The sequence below is a fragment of the Bos indicus genome, chromosome 3, assembly GCF_029378745.1.
Source record: "Bos indicus isolate NIAB-ARS_2022 breed Sahiwal x Tharparkar chromosome 3, NIAB-ARS_B.indTharparkar_mat_pri_1.0, whole genome shotgun sequence".
NCBI lineage: Eukaryota > Metazoa > Chordata > Mammalia > Artiodactyla > Bovidae > Bos > Bos indicus.
Genome location: NC_091762.1, coordinates 106,154,893 through 106,176,455, shown reverse-complemented (window position 1 = coordinate 106,176,455; position 21,563 = coordinate 106,154,893). Strand labels below are relative to the sequence as shown.

The window sequence follows — 21,563 nt, the reverse complement described above, 5'->3', positions numbered from 1 at the left end:
TAATCCAGAAAACTTTAAGACCCCCCTGGAGTAGGCAGTGGCAACCCACTCCAATATTCTTTCCTGGAGAATCCCAGGGACAGAGGAGCCTGGTGGGCTACAGTTCATGGGGTTGCAAAGAGTCGGACACAACTGAGCAACTAAGCACACAGGTGAATGGATAATTAAACTGTGGTACATCCAGACGATAGAATATTATTCAGTGTTAAAAATAACATGAGCTGTTGAGCCATAAAAACACGTGGAGGAAATTTAAATGCATATTACCAATTGAAGAAGCCAGTCTGAAAAGGAAGGGAGGGAAGATTAGGTGGAGCAAGTGGGAATTTTAGGGCATTAGATTGGGGACAGGAGGAAAAGGGGACGACAGAGGATGAGATGGCTGCATGGCATCACCTACTTGATGGACATGAGTTTGAGTGAACTCCGGGAGTTGGTGATGGACAGGGAGGCCTGGCGTGCTGCGATTCATGGGGTCGCAAAGATTCAGACACGACTGAGCGACTGAACTGAACTGAACTGAAACTGCTCTGTGTGATAATATAATGTATCATAATTATACTATATGTATAATACCATAATACTATAACATAATGTATAAAACATGTCACTGTGTCTTTGTCCAAACCCATAGAATGTGCGACACCAAGAGTGAACCGTAATGTAAACTGTGGACTCTGGGTGATTGTGATTTGTCAAGTAGTCTCATCAGTGTAACAAATGTCATGCTCCAGTGGGGGAATGCTGATAATGGAGGAGGCAGTGACAGGGGCTAAGAGGGAAATCTGTGTACCTTTCTTTCAATTTTGCTGTGAATCTAAAATGGACCTAAAGAAATAAAGTGTTTTATTCTAAAAAAAAGGAAAACTGTAAGACACTCATGAAAGAAACGGAAAGTGACACAGATGGAGAGGTACGCTATGTTCCTGGATTGGAAGAATTACTCCTGTTAAAAAGACCATACTCAAGGCAGTCTACAGATTTCAGTGCAAACCCTATCAAGTGCCAGTGGCATTTTTTATAGAACTAGAACAAAGAATTCTAAAATTTGTATGGAAACATGAAAAATCTCAAGTAGCCAAAAGTCTTGAGAAAGAACAACAAAGCTGTAGGTATCATGTTCCCTGACTTCAGACTGTACTACAAAGCCACTGAAATGTTGGGAAGGGTAAGGAGATGGAAGATTGCTTGCCTCTAATAACAGCTGCAATATTGTGTGTTGGGAAGCTTAATCAGAGTAAGATGGAGTAATGGTTAGTCTCAGCACCTGATATATGCCAAAAGAATTCAGAAGAACCAAAATTGCTAGACCTTGGATTTGATTCTTCTTCTGTAATAACTACTTTTCCTTTAATCTCTCAGACTTTGTTTATTTGAAACCTGTTTTGTTTTTAGCATTGCACTAGGCAATGGCAAATACAAAAGTGTGTGTATGGCCTTGTTTGGTTGCCAGAAACAGTAGTAGATACTTAGCTATATGATAGTTCCCTGAGATTATGTAGAAATGGAGAGCATATCTTTGTAGAGTGGTGTAGAGCCTTTTATAAGGCTTTATAAAAACTGATCCTTGAGTTGGACCTTGAAATAATGGTGGGGTTTATGTAGGTAAAAAGAATGGTTTAGGGATAACTGATAGTAAAGGTACAGAAATGAACGTGCACTTTGTAGGGAACCACTAAAGAACACCTTGTCTGGGGAAACGCGTGGATGTTGAGGTCTTGCGAGAAGTAATAAGACCTGTTGGATAGGGAAAAGAAAGGCCTCGGAAACGGCAGTGCATTTGAACTTTTGATGCAGTAGAAATTAGAACGGTTTTGAACATAGGAAGTAAAATGACTGAAACAGTGTTTTAGGAAGCATAGACAGAAATAGATTTAGGAGAAGAGATTGGAGTTAGCAAGAGGAAAAAGAATGGGACTTGCTGACAGGACCAAAATAGAGGATAATGTACAGAGATCCCTTCAAGAGACTCATGAGACCTTGAGAGACTGGAAGAAAGGGAGTGTTCTGCTGCTGACAAAAATGGCAAAGAAGGGAGAATATGGGACACTTTGTGCCGAATCTCTCCTGGTTTATTAATAACAAGGCAAGAAAATAGGATTTCTTCCTGAGGTTATATAAATATCAACAAATTTGTTGAGAATATGAGGAACTGGGTTATTGGAAGTATGATTTGGTTTTTCTACAACAGGGACTGGCAAACTATGGCCTGTGGACCAGATCCACCCTGCTGTTTGTTTTTGTAAATAAAGTTTTACTGGAACACAGTCACGCCCATTGGTTTATTATCTATGACTGGCTTTGCTCCACAGTAGCAGAGCTGAATAGCTGTTACCAAGACCATTTGACCAGCAGCACTGAAAATATTTTCTCTCTGACCCTTTACAAAAAATGTTTGCTGACCTTTGTTATGCAAGATTCAGATTTCCTAGTGTGTTACAACCATTAATTATCATTTAGTTTAACCTTCCATGTTTTATCAATGGTGAGACTGAGGCCAAGAGGTAGTGTTTCCAAGGCCCTACCTTCATTAAGCTAATTATTAAGTCCAAGCCCAGGCCAGAACTCAGATCTCCTGACTCTCTGGCCAGCTCTTTTTAGAGCTCTGTACAACTTATTACTAGTTGGTAAACATTGATGAGTCATGTTCTCATGGGAAACATTTTGGTGGTATTTCATTCCATTCATGTTTATACATTTATGTATAGGTGCAACTTAAAATATTTTTATAATGATTGGGGTTAATTTGTTAAGTATGTTGATGTGAAAACATTTGGCACACTTTGTAAAATTATTTTTAAAGGAACACTGGTACCATCATAATTAGTCTTTTATCCAGTGATGCTATTTTTTGCAAGTGAGAGCACAATTAAAGAAATCTTAAAAATTTACTGTGGAAAAAGACCAGTGAATCACTTGATGTTCATTAATTGGAGTTTAAAATCAGCATATGTTCTAAGGCAGCAAAGTTACATATACATTTGCCATCTTCTTCTGAGTTCAGGAGAAGAGTCAAATTAACTTTGGCAACAGCTGGGAATAAAAGTATTTATGTGTTGGCACCTGTGGGTATCACAGTAATGGGTGTATGTAATGGGAAACCTCTGCTGGGGAAGATTTAGCCAGGCACAATTAAGATTAGTTGATGGAGTCAGCTTCAAAGCCAGAATTTGTATATTTTTATTACTGAGAAAGAGAATCTTTGCAAAGATCAAGTTTTCCACATATAGTATAAAGGATAAAGCTGTTTTAAACATGAAGCACTTCTGTTACTATGAAGAGCAAGAAATTTGTCTGCAGAGTTGTTGGCACAGATAAGGTAGGGGTTCAGTTTTGATCCTTGAGTGAACTACATCTTCAGTGTCTGATGTGGTTACGAGGCTTGTTTCTTCTCTTGATGGGAAAAGGAAAAGACAAAGACAAACAGGACCTGATTTACTCACTGGTCTAACACTGTTGGGAATTAACATAGTCACTAGGTATATAAATGATAAACAGAGCAAATACATTTAAACGGGACCCACTGGGAATTCAGTTTGGGAATAGAAGAAACAGTAAACAAGAGCATAGAAATTCCGGGTGTATTTTAAATAAGATTAAGATGGATCCTGAATGAGGAATAATAAAGTGTGTAATTAAAATCTGGATAATTTACTTCATGTAACCTTATGGTCATATGGTGAATAAGATGTACACTCAGAAAATACACTAAAGGTAGATTGTATGAAGAAGTGGAAGGTTTGCCAATTTAAATATTTATCCCCTAAAGCAGAGTTCTTTTATTTATTTATTTTTTAATATTTTATTTACTTGGCTGCATTGGGTCTTAGTGGTGTCATACAGGATCTTTCGCTGCTGCACACAGACTCTGTAGTTGTGGCTTGTGGACTTAGTTGTTCTGCAGTGTGTGGAATCTTAGCTTCCCAATCAGAGATCGAACCCATGTCCCTTACATTTTAGGGTGGATTCTTAACCATTGATCACCAGGGAAGTCCCCCAGAGTTCTTTTAACTAACTTTGAAGAAACTTCTTCCTAGACCTCAGTATATATTTGGATCTCACTTTTACTGTTACTTTGATGGGTTGTGCTCAGTCGCTTCAGTAGTGTCTGACTCTTTGTGACTCTCTGGACGGTAGCCTGCCAGGCTCCTCTGTCCATGGGATTTTCTCCAGGCAAAACTATTGGAGTGGGTTGCCATTTCTTTCTCCAAGGGATCTTCCCGACCCAGGAATCAAACCCACATCTCCTGCATTGCAGGCAGATTCTTTACCAACTGAGCTACTTGGGAAGCCACTTTCATGGGTTACATGTAGGTATTTTGGTTGATACATGATTACACTGTAGGGATCATTATGGAGAGTTAGTCAGACACAGTCATTTTCAAGAATTCAGTAGGACAGTTCAGGTGTCTCTCAGATACTCATAGGATTAAGCCATAGGATTTAATCAGAAGCATCAGTGACCATTTATTTCTTCAAGAAACATACAAATGACCAACTTGATAGCATAGTGTTGGTCTGTGGTATTGCTGCAGTTTCAAAGAAACCTGGTTTTTAGAAGCACAGCCTTTTTTTCAGGTAATGTCTATGAACCTGATGAATAATTCTCCCAAAGTAGACTCAGGGTTATTAGACATGAAGACTTGCTAAGAATAACTCCTCCCTTTTTCCTACTCAGGGATGAAAGTGAGAGAGATCTCATTATATGGATAACCTTAAATCCACTTTGTCTCTGTTTTGAAAGAAACATTTACCAGCTTGTTTTTTTAAGATCTCCTATTAGGAACAATGGAGAAGGAAATGGCAACCCACTCCAATACTCTTGCCTGAAAAATCCCACAGACTGAGGAGCCTGGTAGGCTACAGTCCATGGGGTCTCAAAAAATTGGACACGACTGAGTGACTTCACTTCGTTTCACTTCATTAGGAACAAATTACTTGCCTTATACTCCAGAACTGATCAGGAGAATACTAGATTGAAAACCATCATTCTAGAGAAAGGTAAATGTTAAAATATTACAGTAATGCCACTGGCCAGAATACTAGTTTACCTGGTAGCCTAAGCGTGATGATAACTAAAGAAGACAAATAAGTCGTCTAAACGCACATTCTTTCATGCCAGTGACTACCTCTTGTACCATTGGTGTTTAATTCACTGATTATCATGAAAGCCTTCTAATAACATCTGTTCTTGCCCCAGAATTTATTTTCTACAACAACTGAGGTGATCTTTTTTTTTCTTTTTCAAATTAAAACATTTTATTTTGAGATAATAGTACATTCTCATTGTTACTATAAGAAATAATACAGGCATGCCTTCCAGTCATTTAATGTATATTCACTGGGGACTGTGCTAGGCACTGGGAATACAGAGATGAACAAGACACAAGGGAGAACCAGCAGCAGTGTTCACACAGTGTGAGATTTGGGGAAAGGTCGGTGCTGGAAATTGAGTTCCAAGTTATCAGCATTTGAAACCAGAGTGTGGAGGGCATTCACTTTTTTAGACCTCCGGAAATTAAAGGCTTACCATAATCCTAGAAAGTTTTATTCAAGAAAAACAGATGAATGTCAGAACAGTGAGCTTGGTGGCGTTTGAACCTTGAACCGGTAAGCTTCCTAGCAGCCACCCGAGGAAGCAGAATGGTTGTGGAACTCAGCAAAAGCCTGACTCCACAGAATTGTCACTCTTTGACCTGTTTGGCAACATTCCGAAAACCTCTGCTCTCAGCATTTGTTTTTATTTGATTCAGAGCCCACTCTGCCAAAAGATCTGTTCCAGGGCACTTATCAGAAATAATCATTGGGAATTGTTTCACATGACATTTGTCTGAGGAGGAATTACCAGTTCAGGTAACAAAAGGCTGACAAATTTAAAAAGAAAAACTGAGATAAAGGATATCCATAGAGGACTTTGAAAACCTCTGATGTATTCCTAGTGCTCTGGAAGGTAACACAAATGTATAGTGCTGTGTGTCTGCCAAGGAATGACTTGAGAAGGCTATAATCCCTCACTCTTGTTTACCGAGAGGCTGCATACAAGTAGGAGATGAAGGGCAAGGAAGAGCCATTAACTTCCTACTGTAATATTGAAAGGATGCCCCGACACACACACAGAGCTGTTCGGCAAAAACAGAAAGACTACTGGTGGTCCAGTAGTAAAGAATCCACCTACCAGTGTAGGGGGACACTGGTTCAGTCCTTGGTCTGGGAAAATTCCGCATACCTTGGGGCAACTAAGCCCATGCACCACAACAACTGAAGCCTTCATGCTCTAGAGACCATGTTCCGCAACAAGAGAAGCCACTACAGTGCGAAGCCCATGCACTGCAACTAGAGAAAATAGCTTGCCACAGTTGGAGAAAGCCTGCATGTAGCAGAGACCCAGTGCAACAAAAAATAATTTTTTTAAGAAAAGTAGACTTACTTTTTCACAGCATTTAGGCAACATATTTAGCTTGTTGAATTAAGCTAATGAAGCAGAGACCACATATGACAGAATATAGGCTTTACAGAATTATTCCAAGAAAACTACTAAACAAATATTAACAATAGTAAACCCCAAAGAGATGGAAGATTCTGATTTCTGGAGTTGCCACAATATATTTTTTAAAATATTCACTTATTAAAAAAAAAAAAAGGTAGCCCATACACAGGGAAACAGTATGAAAAGGCAAAAAGATATGAAACTGAAAGGTGAACTCCCCAGGTCGGTGGTGGTGGTGGTTTAGTCGCTAAGTCGTGTCTGACTCTTATGATCCCATGGATTGTAGCCTGCCAGGCTCCTTTGTCCATGGGATTCTCCAGGCAAGAATACTGGAGTGAGTTGCCATTTCCTTCTCCAGAGGATCTTCCTGATCCAGGAATCGAACTCGGGTCTCCTGCATTGCAGGCAGATTCTTTACCGACTGAGCTATGAGGGAAGTCCTGTGAGGGTACCCAGTATGCTACTGGAGAAGAGTGGAGAAATCACTCCAAGAAATCACTCCAAAGAATGAAGAGACAGAGCCAAAGCAAAAACAACTCCCAGTTGTTGATGTGACTGGTGATGGAAGTAAAGTCTGATGCTGTAAAGAACAGTATTGCATAGGAGCCTGGAATGTTAGCTCCATGAATCAAGGTAAATTGGAAGTGGTCAAATAGGAGATGGCAAGAGTGAACATAGACATTTTAGGAATCAGTGAACTAAAATGGACTGGAATGGGTGAATTTAACTCAGATAACCATTATATCTACTACAGTGGGCAGGAATCCTTTAGAAGAAATGGAGTAGCCATCATGGTCAACAAAAGAGTCTGAAATGCAGTTCTTGGGTGCAGTCTTAAAAACGACAGAATGATCTCTGTTCGTTTCCAAGGCAAACCATTCAGTATCACAGTAATCCAAGGCTATGCCCCAACCAAATAATACTGAAGAAGCTCGAGTTGAACAGTTCTGTGAAGACCTACAAGACCTTGTAGAACTAACATCCAAAAAAGATGTCCTTTTCCCAACCCAGGGATCGAACCCAGGTCTCCCACATTACAGGCGGATTCTTTACTGTCTGAGCCACCGGGGAAGCCCATGAGGAACAAAAGAGCCCCAAAATACATGAACTGGCAGAGTCGAAGGATGAAATAGACAATTCAGATACAAAGGTTGGAGACTTTAATACCCCACTTTGAGTAGTGGATAAACCAACTAAACACAGATATGGAAGGATTGAGCACTACTGTAAACCAACTAGACCAAGCAGACATCTGTGGAGTACTGTATCCAAGAACAGCAGAATATACATTTTTCTCAATTGCACATGGAACATTCTCTAGGATAGAAATATGTTAGGTCGTAAAAACAAACTTTGGTAAAGTTAAAAGGATTGAAGTCAGACAGTATGTTCTTCGGCCACAATAGAATGAAATTAGAAATCAGTAACAGAAGGAAATTTGGGAAATTCACAAATAATGTGAAAATTAAACAACACCTCAAAATAAGCAGTTGATTGAAGGGAAAAAAATGGTAAATTAGAAAACACATTGGATTGAATGATAAAAACACAACACACTGAAATTTATGGGATGCAGCTTGAACAGCACTTAGGGGAAATTTATGATTGTAACATATCAGTCTTAAGAAAGATCCTGGGAGTTCCCTGGTGGCCTAGTGGTTGAGATTCCGGGCTTTCGCTGCTGTGGCCCTGGTTCACTCCCTGGTTGGGGAACTGAGATCCTGCAAGCCACATAGTGTGGCCAAAAAAAAAAGAGACCTCAAATTAATAACTTAACCATCTGCCCTAAAAGACAGGAAAGAAGAGCAGACTAAACCCAAAGCAAGCAGAAGGAAGGAGGATGATCATGATTAGAATGTAAATAAATGAAATAAAATCAATAGAAAAAGCAGTAAAAGTTGCTTTTGTTTTTAAAGATCAACAGAATTGATAAAGTTTTAGTTAGACTGAACATGAAGAAAGAATACTCAAATTATGAAAATCAGGAACAAATGAGAGGACATGACAACTGACATAGCAGGGATAAAGATTATGAGAGTATTCCTTGAATGACTATATTCCAAAATGTTGGATTTGCTAAGATGAAATGGACAGATCTCAGAATGAAACAAGCTACTAAAACTAACCAAAAAAAGAAGAAAAACTGAATATACATACCTATGACTAGTAAAGAGATTGAGTAGGGAAAAAAAAAAAAAAGATTGAGTAGGTAATTGTAAAACTTCCCGTAAAGAAAAACCCACACCTTCACTGATCAGTTGTGCAAAGCACATTAGAAAAGTTTACACTAGTCCTTCACAAAGTCTTCTAGAAAAAAAAAGAGGAGGGGGTGCTTCCAAACTCATGCACTGAGGCCATTATTATCCTGACAACTAAAACCAGACAACGACATCAAAAGAAAGATACAGATCAATATCTGTAATGAGTATGGATGCAAAAATCCTCAACAAAACCCAGCAATATAAAATAAAGGAGTGCTGTCTGCCCTCTGTATCCTTAGGTTCTGCCTCCACCTATGGATTAAAAATATTCAGGGAAATATTTTCCAGAAAGTTCCAAAAAGCAAAACTTGAATCTGTGCACTCCAACAACTGTTTACATAACCTTTACATTGTATTGGGCTTCTGCGATGGCTCAAGGGTAAAGAATTCACCTGCAGTACAGGAGACACTGGTTTGATCCCTGGGTAGGGAAGATCCTCTGGAGGAGGAAATGGCAACCCACTCCAGTATTCTTGCCTGGAGAATCCCCTGGACAGAGGAGCCTGGTGGGCTACAATCCATAGGGTCACAGAGAGACAGACATGATGGTATTATGAACAATCTAGGGGTGATTTAAAGTATACAGAAGGTTGTATGTCCGTAGGTTATATGTGAATACTGTGCCATAGGAAAAAGATAAAAGGTATGTCTGCCTCTGTCATCAGAGACAGAAAAAGCATTTAACAAGATCCTGTACACTTTTGTGTTAAAAACATTCAGCAATCTAGGAATAAGCTGAAAACTTCCTCGCCCCAATCAGGAGCATTTGTGGAAACCCACGGCCAACTTTATACTTAATGATAAAAGATTGAGTGGTTTTCCATAAGATCAGGGACAAAACAAGAATGTCTGCTTTTGCTGCTTCTATTAAATATTGTATGGGAAATTTTAGCTGGAGCAGTTAGGCAGGGAAATAGCTAAAAGGCATCTCGATTGAAAAGTAAGGTGTATAAGTATTTCTGATTGCATGTATCATGATCTTATATATAAATGATTCTAATGAGATCAATATACAAAAATGATTTTTATGTATATACATCTAACAATGAACAACACAAAAATATAATTAGGAAAATAATTTCATGTACAATAGCATCAAAAAGAATAAAAAATATGAGAATAAATCTTTTAAAAGAAGTACAAGACTCATTTGTATACTAAAGACTTCAAAAATTTGTTGAAAGAAGTAAATGGAGCAACATCCCATGTTCGTGGACCAGAAAACAATACCTTGAAGATGGCAGTACTCCCCAAATTGATCCTCAGATTCAGTGCTACCTGTGTCAAAATTCTGTTTTCTCTCTTGCAGAAATTGACAAGATGATCCTAAAATTCATGTGGAAATTCAAGGGGCCCTGGGTAGCCCAAACAGTCTTGTAAAAGAACAAACTTGGAGGGCTCATTCGTCTTTATTTCAAAGGTCACTAAAAATGTCAGTAATCAAGACAGTGTTTTCCTGGCAAAAGTGTAGGAAAAAAAAATCAATAGACTGAAATTGAAAGTCCAGAAGTAAGCCTTCACACTTAATGGCCAGTTGATTTTCTACATGGCTGCCAAGAGAATTCAGTGGTGGAAAGAATAGTCTTCAATAGTTGGTTCTTTAACAAATGGATATCTACTTGCAGCAGAATGAAGTTTGACCCTTAATACCATGTGCAGAATTTAACTCTGAATGAATCACAGACTTAAATGTACTAGCTGAAACTGTATCATCTTCAAAGAAAATACAAGAATTAATCTTTAAGACCCTTGATTATGCTGTTGTTTCTTATATCCGACACCAATAACACAGGTGACAAAAGGAAAAACAAGTAGGACTGTATCCAACTTTGTATGTCCAAGTCAACAACATGAAAAGTTGATCTGCAGAATGGGAGAAAATATTTGCCAACTATATATATATTCAAGAATAGATATAGGATTAAATATATGTAGAATTGAACTGAATTCTTGAATCCTGAATATATATAGAACTCTTGAAGATCAGTACTAAAAAGATAAATAATTTAATTATTGAAATGATCAAATTGTTTTTAATCATTAGATTGTTGTGTTTTTTTTTTGAGGAGTTTTAGATTTACAGAAAAATTGAGCAGAAAGTACAGAGTTCCCATTTGTATTCCCTCACCCCTAGAGTCGCCCGTTGACATCTTGTCATTGATGTCTTAAATTTGTTAACAATAGGCGAGCCAATACGTTATTATTTACTAAAGTCCATAGTTTATCTTAGGTCCCACTCTTGGTGGTGTACATTCTGTGGGTTTTGACAAACCTGTAATGACTTGTATCTACCATTGCAGAGTCACACAGCGTAGTGTCACTGCCCTAAAGTACTCTGCCTGTTCATCCCTCACTTTCCTCTCATGCCCCTGACAATCGCTGATCTTTTTACTGCCTCCATAGTTTTACCTTTTCTGGAATATCATGTAGTTGGAATCATACATTATGTAGCCTTTTCAGATTGACTTCCTTCACTTAACTATGCATTTAAGGTTCCTACATGTTTTTGTCTCTGTCTCTTTTCCCCAAATTATTATCAAACTTATATTGCCCTTATTTAATTTTTTAAAATTATTTTTTATTGAAGGATAATTGCTTTACAGAATTTTGCTGTTTTCTGTCAAACCTCAACATGAATCAGCCATAGGTATACATGTATCCCCTCTCTTTTGAAACCCCCTCCCATCTCCCTCCCCATCCCACTCCTCTAGATTGATACAGAGCCCGTGTTTGAGTTTCCTGAGATATATAGCAAATTCCCCTTGGCTATCTATTTTACATATGGTAATGTAAGTTTCCATGTTACTCTTTCCATACATCTCACCTTACTCCTCCCCTGTCCCCCTGTCCTGTAAATAAATTCTTCAGTACCATTTTTCTAGATGCTGTATATATGTGTTAGAATACGGTATTTATCTTTCTCTTTCTGATTCACTTCACTCTGTATAATAGGTTCTAGGTTCATCCACCTCATTAGAACTGACTCAGATGTGTTCCTTTTTATGGCTGAGTAATATTCCATTGTGTATATATACAACTTCTTTATCCATTCATCTGTCAATGGACATCTAGGTGGCTTCCATGTTCTAGCTATTGTAAATAGTGCTGCAATAAACAATGGGATACGTGTGTGTCTTCCAGTTTTGATTTCCTCAGGGTATATGCCTAGGAGTGGGATTGCTGGGTCATATGGTGGTTTTATTCCTAGTTCCTTATTTCATTTTTTAAACCAACCAAAGTCCATATTAGGTTTCAGTCTTTGTGCTGTGTATTCTGTTATCTGAAATTCTCAGGAGTCTAAATCTGATATTTATTGTGTGTGGTGACATTTCTGGAGTGGCTTGTTTATTTGTGCTTTTTATAGTTTGGGATTGTGAGCATCAGTTTTGGTGGGATGGGTGGGGGTAGGGAATGCTTTATGTCTGAAAATTTTCATAGGCCTTGGTTAGCATGTATCTCTGTAAATCATTTTTGCATTTGCTTCTACCAAGTGATTCAAGGATATTACCAGCCAGAATCTTCTTATTTTGTTTTTCTCAGTTTGGATTTTTTAGACAAACAGAATAGTATTGTATGAGACTTCTAGTTTGAATCAGGACAGATTAAAATTCCCCAAAACTTTTTGGTCCTACAAGAACCAGGGTGAGATGGACAAACATATTTTCCTGTTATATCCCTGTTTTTCCCCTTTTTTTAGTCTGTACTTTCTCTTGAGTTTTGAGCTCTAAAGAGGTTCCAACCATATGTTGAAGGGCTCAATGCCAACTTCTTGTCCTCAGGTTCAAGCTTTATCATCTAAACACAACTTGTAAAACCCAAGCCTCTTAGTGAAATTATCAACAACCCAGAAAGTTAAGGCAGTTGTCCATTCACACTTCTTTCTTGAGTTTTCAACTGTGTATTTAAGAAACACATTAGTTGTGTTTTATCCAGGATTTCTAAGTGCTTTGCCATAGGAGAATTTTCAGACATTATTCTTGTCAAGTCCAACTCGTTGTTTTTATTCCTTATTCAGCACCAGGGCTGTCAGGGAAGCATATAACCATTATATATAAAATTCATACAGTAAAGTCTTATGTTTTTTGTCTTTGACACCTGAGTTTCCAACATTAGCCTTTATACACAGTTTTGATTCTGGTATATTTAAATGTCATTAATAATGTTTCTGCACGGTTTATATTTTTATATCATTAAGTTTATCAGACTTTATGAGGTAAATCTTGGTAAGGAAAAATCTGAGGAGACTGTTTAGGGTTTGGAAGAAGCTTAAGGTTGAAAACATGGTGTATAATGAATGAGCCTGAGTCGTCTTTCAGATGCTTCTAAGTTCTTAGCTAGTTTTGCTCACTGTCCGTTCATTTCAATTCAGTAAATGTCTAGACATAAAACAGTCACCATATTCCTTGCCTTCAAAGAGCAAACAGTTGGGGATATAGTTTCCTTTCTATTTAGTAATAGTGTATTGTGAGTTCTACCCTTAAAGCATCTCAATAGAGCATAAGTGGCCAAGAGTGTGGACTCTAGAGCCAGACCATCTGGGGTAGATCTAGGGATGTGTACTACCTGTAAAACTTTTGTCAAGTTACTTAATCTCTCTGTGCTTCAAGTTTTGTAATCTATAAATAGGGATAACAGTAGTTTATCTACATTGTAGGACTGTTGTGTAGATGTAATAATTTAGTTTATATAAATTGTAGAACAGTACATGACATACGTAATGCTGTATAAGGTTTAGAAATATTATCATCATTATTATTACTTTTACAATGCTTTTTTTTCTTCACATCTTACTTCTGTCTCTGCCTCGACAATCTGTTTACATTCTCCTTTCTGTCTTATGGACTGATTAAAAAAAACTCTTAAGTCACAACAGAACATTAGGATAAAAGAACAAATATACACTCAGCATAATCCAGCCTTTGTCTAGAATAGGTACCTATTTGCAGTAGCCATGTATTGAACCCATGCTATGTAGTTAGTGTATATAGACAGAATACTCGATTAAAATCCACTATATTTTTAACATTAGTTATTATTGAGTTGTAAGGTCTAAGGCTAATTTTTATGTTTTCAGATTTTCTAATGTAAATTTTTTATAATCAGGAGAAATATAATAAATATAAGTTAATCAAACTAAGAACTATGCTGAATTACAGTCATCCCTTTCAGGTATATATCCAGAAGAAACAGTAACAGCAAAACCTGTGATTCCCCATAAAACACAAAGGATAAATTCCATGTCCTAGAGTCTCCACTAGCATTAGCCTATAGGTACTTTTATGGAAATCAGCAAGAAATACTGTGCTCCACTGTCCCCCCATCTCACATGATTGCCTTTCAGAGGTCTCACTTCTAAGAAGAAGTGCCACATGTTGGAACTTAGGGCTTGGCAAGCTGACTAAATTTTAGCCCCTATTAACCTCCTTAGCTGGTTACCTTCGTGTAATGTGAAACTGCACAACTCTATGGCGTGGCCTCATTCATGACACCTGGTGACGCAGTTGAGCTCTGTCCTAAGTCTCTGTGTGCTGTGCGCTCAGTTGTGTCTGACTCTCTGCAACCCTGTGGACTGTAGCCTACCAGGGGATTGTCTGGGGATTCTCCAGGCAAGAATACTGGAGTGGGTAGTACTGGGTTCTATTCCCAACCCAGGAATCAAACCAGGGTGTCCTCTTTGCAGGCGGATTCTTTACCAGCTGAGCTACCAGGGAAGCCCATCCTAAGTCTCTAATCTTACTTACTAATTCAACCTTTGTTTCACTGAGTGCCAGCTAAGTGTAAATATCACTCTTTACAGTTTTATCAGATAATCCTCCTCCCCTCATATGCCATGACTACTCTCACATTTGTTTGTTTGCTCATTCTGGCAGCTTTTGAGGGGTCATTTACACCTTTGTCCATCTAGACACTGGTTTCCCCTGAAGAGCTATTTTTCTTAAACCCTTCTTTGCTTACTCTAGTCCACATTATGCTTCTTGTTTTCAGTCTTTCCCACTTATCCTGCCATTTTGTGGTCACTTACTTATCTTGTAGTTATCTTTCATTCCAACAAATATTTATTGATATTCCTTCATGTGCTTGGAACTGTTGTACACTGAAGATACAGTAGTGAATGGAATAAACTTTTGCCCTCCTGAAACATGTATTCTAGTGGATAAGATAAATAGTAAACAAAGATTTAATTATTTGATGCGTGTTACACTTGTCTTAATAGCTATAAAATATAAACCCAGAAATAAGATTCATATTTAAGAATAAGAAGGTTATTTCCTGTCCAGGTACAAAGTATTTCTAGATACTGATTGAAATGCTCAAAATCTTGTCAGTGACCTTTGTTTTAATTTACTTTAGCTGATAAATATTTTGTCCATGTATTTGTTTTTAGTGTGCTTTCAATTGCAGTAGCTGGGGACAAGTAATATAACTGTATTACTAATAAGGTGTTAAAAAGTATGTCATCTTAATTTTTTTGTCATATTTCCATATTTCCTCGACATTCAAGAAAATGCAGGTATTTGGGGCAAAATACTAAGATTCTTTTTACCCCCACCCCAAGAAAAAAAGTTAACTGGTGTTTATTTGTTAAACAGTGATCCTGAAGCAGGCATTTGGGGGGGTGGTGGGTAAAAGTACAAAATGAGGGTATGGTATTGGCTTTTGGGGGATTTAGAGCCTGTAAGGAGGGACAGATAACAGACACAATCAGATTTGTTTATTACTTAGTAAAATGAAAGTGGAAAGTAAGACTAGAAGAATGTTCCAGTGTTAATAGCCTAGATAGGTGTGTGTGAGGCAGAGTTCTTAATCAGAAGGTTAAAATAATTCTACTATTAAATAGGCCCACCATAAAATGTGCTACTTTCTCAATAAAAAACCTTAATGGAAGTAAAATTATCACGTTAATGAATAATAAAAAAAAATGTGTTAAAATTATGTACTTGGGTTCCCAGGTGACGCTAGTGGTAAAGAACTTAACCTGCCAATGCAGGAAACATAAGAGATGCAGGCTCGATCCCTGGTTGGGAAGGCCCACTAGAGGAGGACATGGCAACCCACTCCAGTACTCTTGCCTGGAGAATCCCATGGACAGAGAAGCCTGGTAGGCTACAGTCCATAGGGTCACAAAGATTCGGACACGACTGAAGCGGCTTAACAGGCTTGCATGTGCTTGGGTGTTACGGACCTTGTGTTAGAAACGTCATTATCAGGCATATTCTAAAATGTAAGGTAAATGGCAGTATTGAACACAAACTAAAAGAATGTTAGTATTTAAAATTTACTAGAAATGTATAGCTTTTGGAGAAAAGTTGAAGTCAGTTTGAGAAATTGCTAGAGGCTAGTGCAATGCAGGGGCTGGCTGCCACACTACCCTGTGGCGGACTCAGAAGGCACTGGGACGCTGGAAGAACAGAAGTGCTTCTCTTCCTGGGAATCGCTCGATCTGATGTCCCAGCAGTGCTGCTCTGTTCCTCTGTTATGTTGAGATATTTCTGTTCCTTCAGTACCATGCTCACTTTTAGGCCCTTGCATGTCTTTTTCTTCCTGTCTGGAACAATTTTCTTATTTCTCTCTCCTCTTTCTCATGGCCTATTCCTACTCATTCGTTTAATTCACATATCAGTTGTGACTTCATCCAATAAGTTATTTTCAAATCCCTCCCCCCAAATTTCAGTTAGATTTTTCTGACAAAAGGTATTTGAAAAATACTCTGTATACCTCCAGTGTAGTCTTTAACATACATTATAATCTTGCTTATTTATTATCCCTGACTGTGAGTTACATGAGGGCAAAAATGACTTGTATCCCCAATGTCTAGCACAGTACATAAGTATTTAGTAAATAGCACTACTTTGACTGAAGAATACGTACATTTTCCTTCTGACCAGATTTAGTGCACAGAGGATTTTGGATATCATTTATAAGACTGCTCTTCTCCGTTCATCATCTGATTGGAGAGCCAAAGTAAAACCATGCGAAGAGGTAAAATAACAAAGGATAAAGGCCAACGTGAATCACTAGTTTAATGGTTGACTCAAAGTAGAATTAAAAACAGCCCAATTAAAAGTGTTGACAACATGCTATGAATTCAGGGCAGGGCAACAGATCACTGGATGCTAGAGTAATCTATGAATGGAGACTTGATAATGGAAAAAGAGTTTCAATTAGATGTTGGAGGAGGAGAAGGATTGGTTAGGCGAGAGGAGGAGCGACTGTTCTGGCCTAATAGACACTGTTACTGTTCTAAACACTTTGGTTCCAAAGGATGAAAGCCTGTACATTTCTGAAATGTACCTTTTCAAATTTAAGGATTTCCCTTTAGGAGTAAAATGGCATGAGATTAGTTTTTCCCTTTGTTTACCACAGTTGACTTGAGACAAGAAACAGTCTGTCTTAGGCTCATTTTTTGTGTGAAGTAAGAATACCACCTGCCTTGCCAATCTTACAGATCTTAACATGTTGATAAAGTGAGATATTACAGTAAAATTATTTGAAATGTATAAATATATTCTAGAAATGCAGCTTGTATTTATTTCCATTCTAATGTATATGCCTGGCAATAGAGAGCTTCTTGAGCTATTTCTCAGCTTGGAGATGTTATACTGCTGCAAAAATTGAACCTTAGAGTTCTTGGTTTTCAACATGAGCTTTAACATGGCGTGGAGTGTAGGTGGTGGTGGTGGTGGTGGCTCTGGAGCAACTCTTGTTACTTGCTGTGGAATCCTTATTTTGATCCTTCAGCCAGCGCAATTTTAAGTGGCTCTGTTCTGGGCATTTCGTCTCTAGATGACCCTTGTGATTGATTCAGCTATGGTAGAGGACATGGAATTCCATTTTTATAATGTATGATTTTATTTTTTTCCTTGAAACCTGAATTTAATTATGTTTAGGCTTTAACAACTTAACTTTCCCTCCCAACACTCATTAGATATAAATTTGCACCAAGTGATTTTTGCATCTGAGAATGATCTTTTCAATTACTTTCTAGTATCCCAAGGTTCACTTTTTTTCTTTTTAAAATTTGTGTTTTATGAAAACAATTTTTTATTATTTACTTTTAATGAAAAGCTTTAACTCTGACTTTAATAGGCACATGAACCACATCTTTAAAACTTGAGATATAATTGACATATACTCTTAGCAAATTTCAGATAAGCAGTATGGAATTATTAACTGTAGTCACTATGCTGTGCTGAAACATACAATTCTTGCAATAACTATAGGGAGGTTCTGTTATTCCCATTTGATAGATGAGGAAAGAGGCAGTAAGTTACTGAAAGGTTATATAACTTATCTAGGATCACACAGCTAGTAGCTATGAGCTGGGAAGAGAATGTATACAGTCTGGCTCTACAATAATTGCTTTTAACCACTGTTAAAACATTGCTTATTATGTCATTGGATTGTCCTTGAAAAGATTAAAAAACACAGAAATAAGATTCAGTTTGTAAACATAAACTGTTTACCCTGGTTAGACCGGATTTCATTTATTCCATTTAGCACATATTTACTAGGTGTATTTATGTTTCAGACACTGATAAATGCTGAGTTTTGAACAAGATGTACATAATCCTGAACCTATGAAATAAGAGACTTAGAAACACCAGAGATGAGCTAAACTATATGCTTCATTTGCCTTGAAAATACATCTCATTTGTCCTGAAAGTATCATTGTTTTGTGCGGTTGGTGCCTAGTATAATTGACATTTATAGTGCTGACACAATCATGAAATAATTATGTTCTTCATATCCTGTTTATTAAGACAGGAAAAGGATAAAATAGACTGAGAAAGGTTCTTTAGAAGTCTTAATCTCCTGTTTTATCACTATACAAAAAGATCCCCAGAAAACTCTTATTTGCTCCGAGATTGGTTTTTTGTTTTAAGATTCCTATAAATAGTATAAATATAAAAGATGTGTTTCTGAAAGTGTTTTAGTTGTGTGAAAAACTCATTTATACAAAATATTTTTTCCTTAATTATATGAGAAAACTATATATTACCGTAGCATTTATATTTAAAACAGTTTCTCAGCAGGCCTCCTTTAGCCCTACTGGGAGGAAGGGTAAGCGTGGTATTTTTCTTTCTGTAACTTGAGTGACTTGAATAAAATTGAACAAGAAAGAAACAAAAAACAAGGGGAAAAAAAGATGGTACTTCAGGTGAAAATAACCTGAAGTTATGCATAATTTGATTCTTTTATATAATAACAGTGTTCATGAGTAATTTTTTTTTTTAACTCTACAAAAATGTTTTTATCTGTGTTGGGACTGCAGTGGAACTTCCTCATAGTGTCTGTTTTCTTCTGTTTAATAATTTCTTGTGTGAAATATTCCAGCAGACTCAGCCATTAGTAGAAGAAAATTATACGCTTCTAATTCTTGCCTCATGAATTATCAAAGATAGAAAACGTTACATAAAGAAGCTTCATGTTATATAACAAAGTTTATAGAAAAGTCACCATTTTCTTTTTGACTTAGTCATCTCATTTTTGATAGATTGCAAAGGTCGACTGCAAGGAAATACTAGACATCATATGTAATCTGGAATCTGAGGGTCAGGATAACACAGCATTTGTTCTTTGTACGACTTACCTTACCCAGCAGCTCCAAACTGCAAGTGTATATTGTTCTTGGTAAGTATATTTAGTTTTTATTCCCTTTATTTGTTAGTACATAGTATAGCATTTAGGGTTTATGTAAAACATTGGTTTGTTTCAAACTTAAAGTCTTAAGTGGATTAAATGATGACATGACAATTAAATCTCACTTACAAGCTAAACCATTTAATTAAAAATATTGAGTCCAAAAATAAAGAAAGAGTGAAAAGTCTGAGCTCCTCTTGATTATTTCATGGAGGGTTATCTGTTAACTTCAATATAAATCTTCTTCTTTGAAGATGAAATTATGGCAGTATGAACCAAATAGGTGTGAGTTTGTTATCCTTTACATTTATTTCACATCTTCTGGTAGTCACTTTCACCCTCATATTTGGAAATGCACTAATTATCTAGGTTTCTAGGTCAAACTTGCACTACAGAGGGAAACCCTTTTGAATAGTAATCTTTTTTGCAACTTTAGTACTGTTCAGCAAAATTGCATTATTTGGTTTTAATTCAGTTTATGTCTTGTTTGCATACAGAGTATTTAGTTGCTAAAAAGGAAACAATAAATGTAACCCATGGTTCTTTCATCCTAACTGTATTGAAGCTATTTAGGACAGCAGGACAAACCTCTAAAATGTAACACTCTGTCAGTAAGTATCAGATTAGTGGTATGGATAACACTATAAGGTATTAGAGAAAGGTGCTCACTGTATACCAGAGTTTAAGCAGGTGTTAGAGAGGAGGTAGTATGCAAAGAATGGACTGGTTGGATTTGCATCAGCTTTTTTTTTTTTTTTTGATTTGCATCATCTTGATTAGAAGAGCTTTTAAGGATGGCTTGAAGTTGGAAATAAGCATTTTGTTTATAGGAAAACCTAGTAAAGCCTTTTATATATACTTCAGCCCTTATTGATCTCCCTGTGGAGCATCTGTATATATTTGTAAAGTTTTATAACTGTTAGCATTTTTTATGTTACTGTATTTCTTTTTATTTACTAATTTGTATAGAAATATTATTTGTATTCCATAGATTATCTCACCCAGTCCTCATAATAATCATTGTACAGATAAGGGAGTGGAGGATCGAAGGAATTCTAGAAGTCTTCCACTGCCCACCGTCTCAGGGCCAGAGTCGTAGAGTGAAGCGCAGGGTTTTGGCTGCTCATACGGCTGTTACCTTGACAAGGGCCAGAAAACTCAGTGGCAGTCTTCTGCTGCCACTTCCTCTATGCTAGAGTTACATCTCCTATGAGGGAGGAGATAGTGGGACAGGACTGACTATACTTTGTAATAATCATTGCGGGCATTTTATTAGCCAACCAAAAGAAATGATGTAGGTAAAAAGAAATTTTAGCAGAGCAGTGAGATTTTTGATCACTGTCAAGTAGAAGGATTTGTTTGCTTTTCATGCATAAGAAATTAGAGATTGAACCTCAGTAGAGCAGATTTATTTACTGCTGGGGGAGCAACCCCCATTTTTTCTTGTTATAGTTATTTTCTTTGCCTATAATAAATATAGGCATCTTTTCTTTTATAGTTACTTTCTTTGCCTATAAGGAGTAATATCAGCTAGCTGCAGCTAGGTTTTTAGTGCAAAGAAATCACATGAAGTCACATAGGAGATGTGTTACAGATTATAAAGAGTTTTTTAAACTGTAGTCACATGGTTCTTGTAATATTCTTCATACAGCTTCCCTTGTTTCCCTAATGGGTCTTGGATTAATGCTCTTCTCCTGCAGCAGGAAGGGATTAACAGGGATTTCCCACTTGTTGGCCTCCTGAGGCGCTGTAATGAGTAAAGGAAAGGAAAGAAAATCTTAAATCACTTCACACTTTGTTAAAAGTAAGCTTCTTCCAAGCATTTCAGAGGGCAATAGAATATAAAATTTTGAATTTTGAAGTATTCTTTCACCCTTCTATTTGGAGAGAGGGGAGTGGGTGGTAAGGTAGTAGATATTAGAGTTAGAATAGTCATGACATAAAAACTGAATTTTACTATGGAAAATAAATCCCAGGAATTCTGTTCAAATAGATTAGATTCTTTTGTTGTGATAGAGATGTTCCTGTGTTGAAGATAGTGGACTATATGGGAGTATTTGTCTAGAAAAGAAAAAAAAAATATTAATTGGCATTTTATTGGCAACAGTAAAGTTGGAATATGATAATAAAAACAGTCATTTATTTTTAAATACATATATATACTAGAATTTATA

General features: G+C 37.0%; 1 protein-coding gene across 2 annotated transcripts in view; it reads left to right on the top strand.

Moving 5' to 3' along the window:
* Positions 1–21,563, top strand: part of RLF (RLF zinc finger) — a 79,510-nt gene that overhangs the window by 45,709 nt on the left and 12,238 nt on the right. For both annotated transcript variants that reach the window (XM_019957745.2, XM_070786772.1), the window contains one exon: positions 19,244–19,380. In XM_019957745.2, coding sequence (XP_019813304.2) covers positions 19,244–19,380 — 137 coding nt within the window. The remainder of the gene's footprint in view (positions 1–19,243; positions 19,381–21,563) is intronic.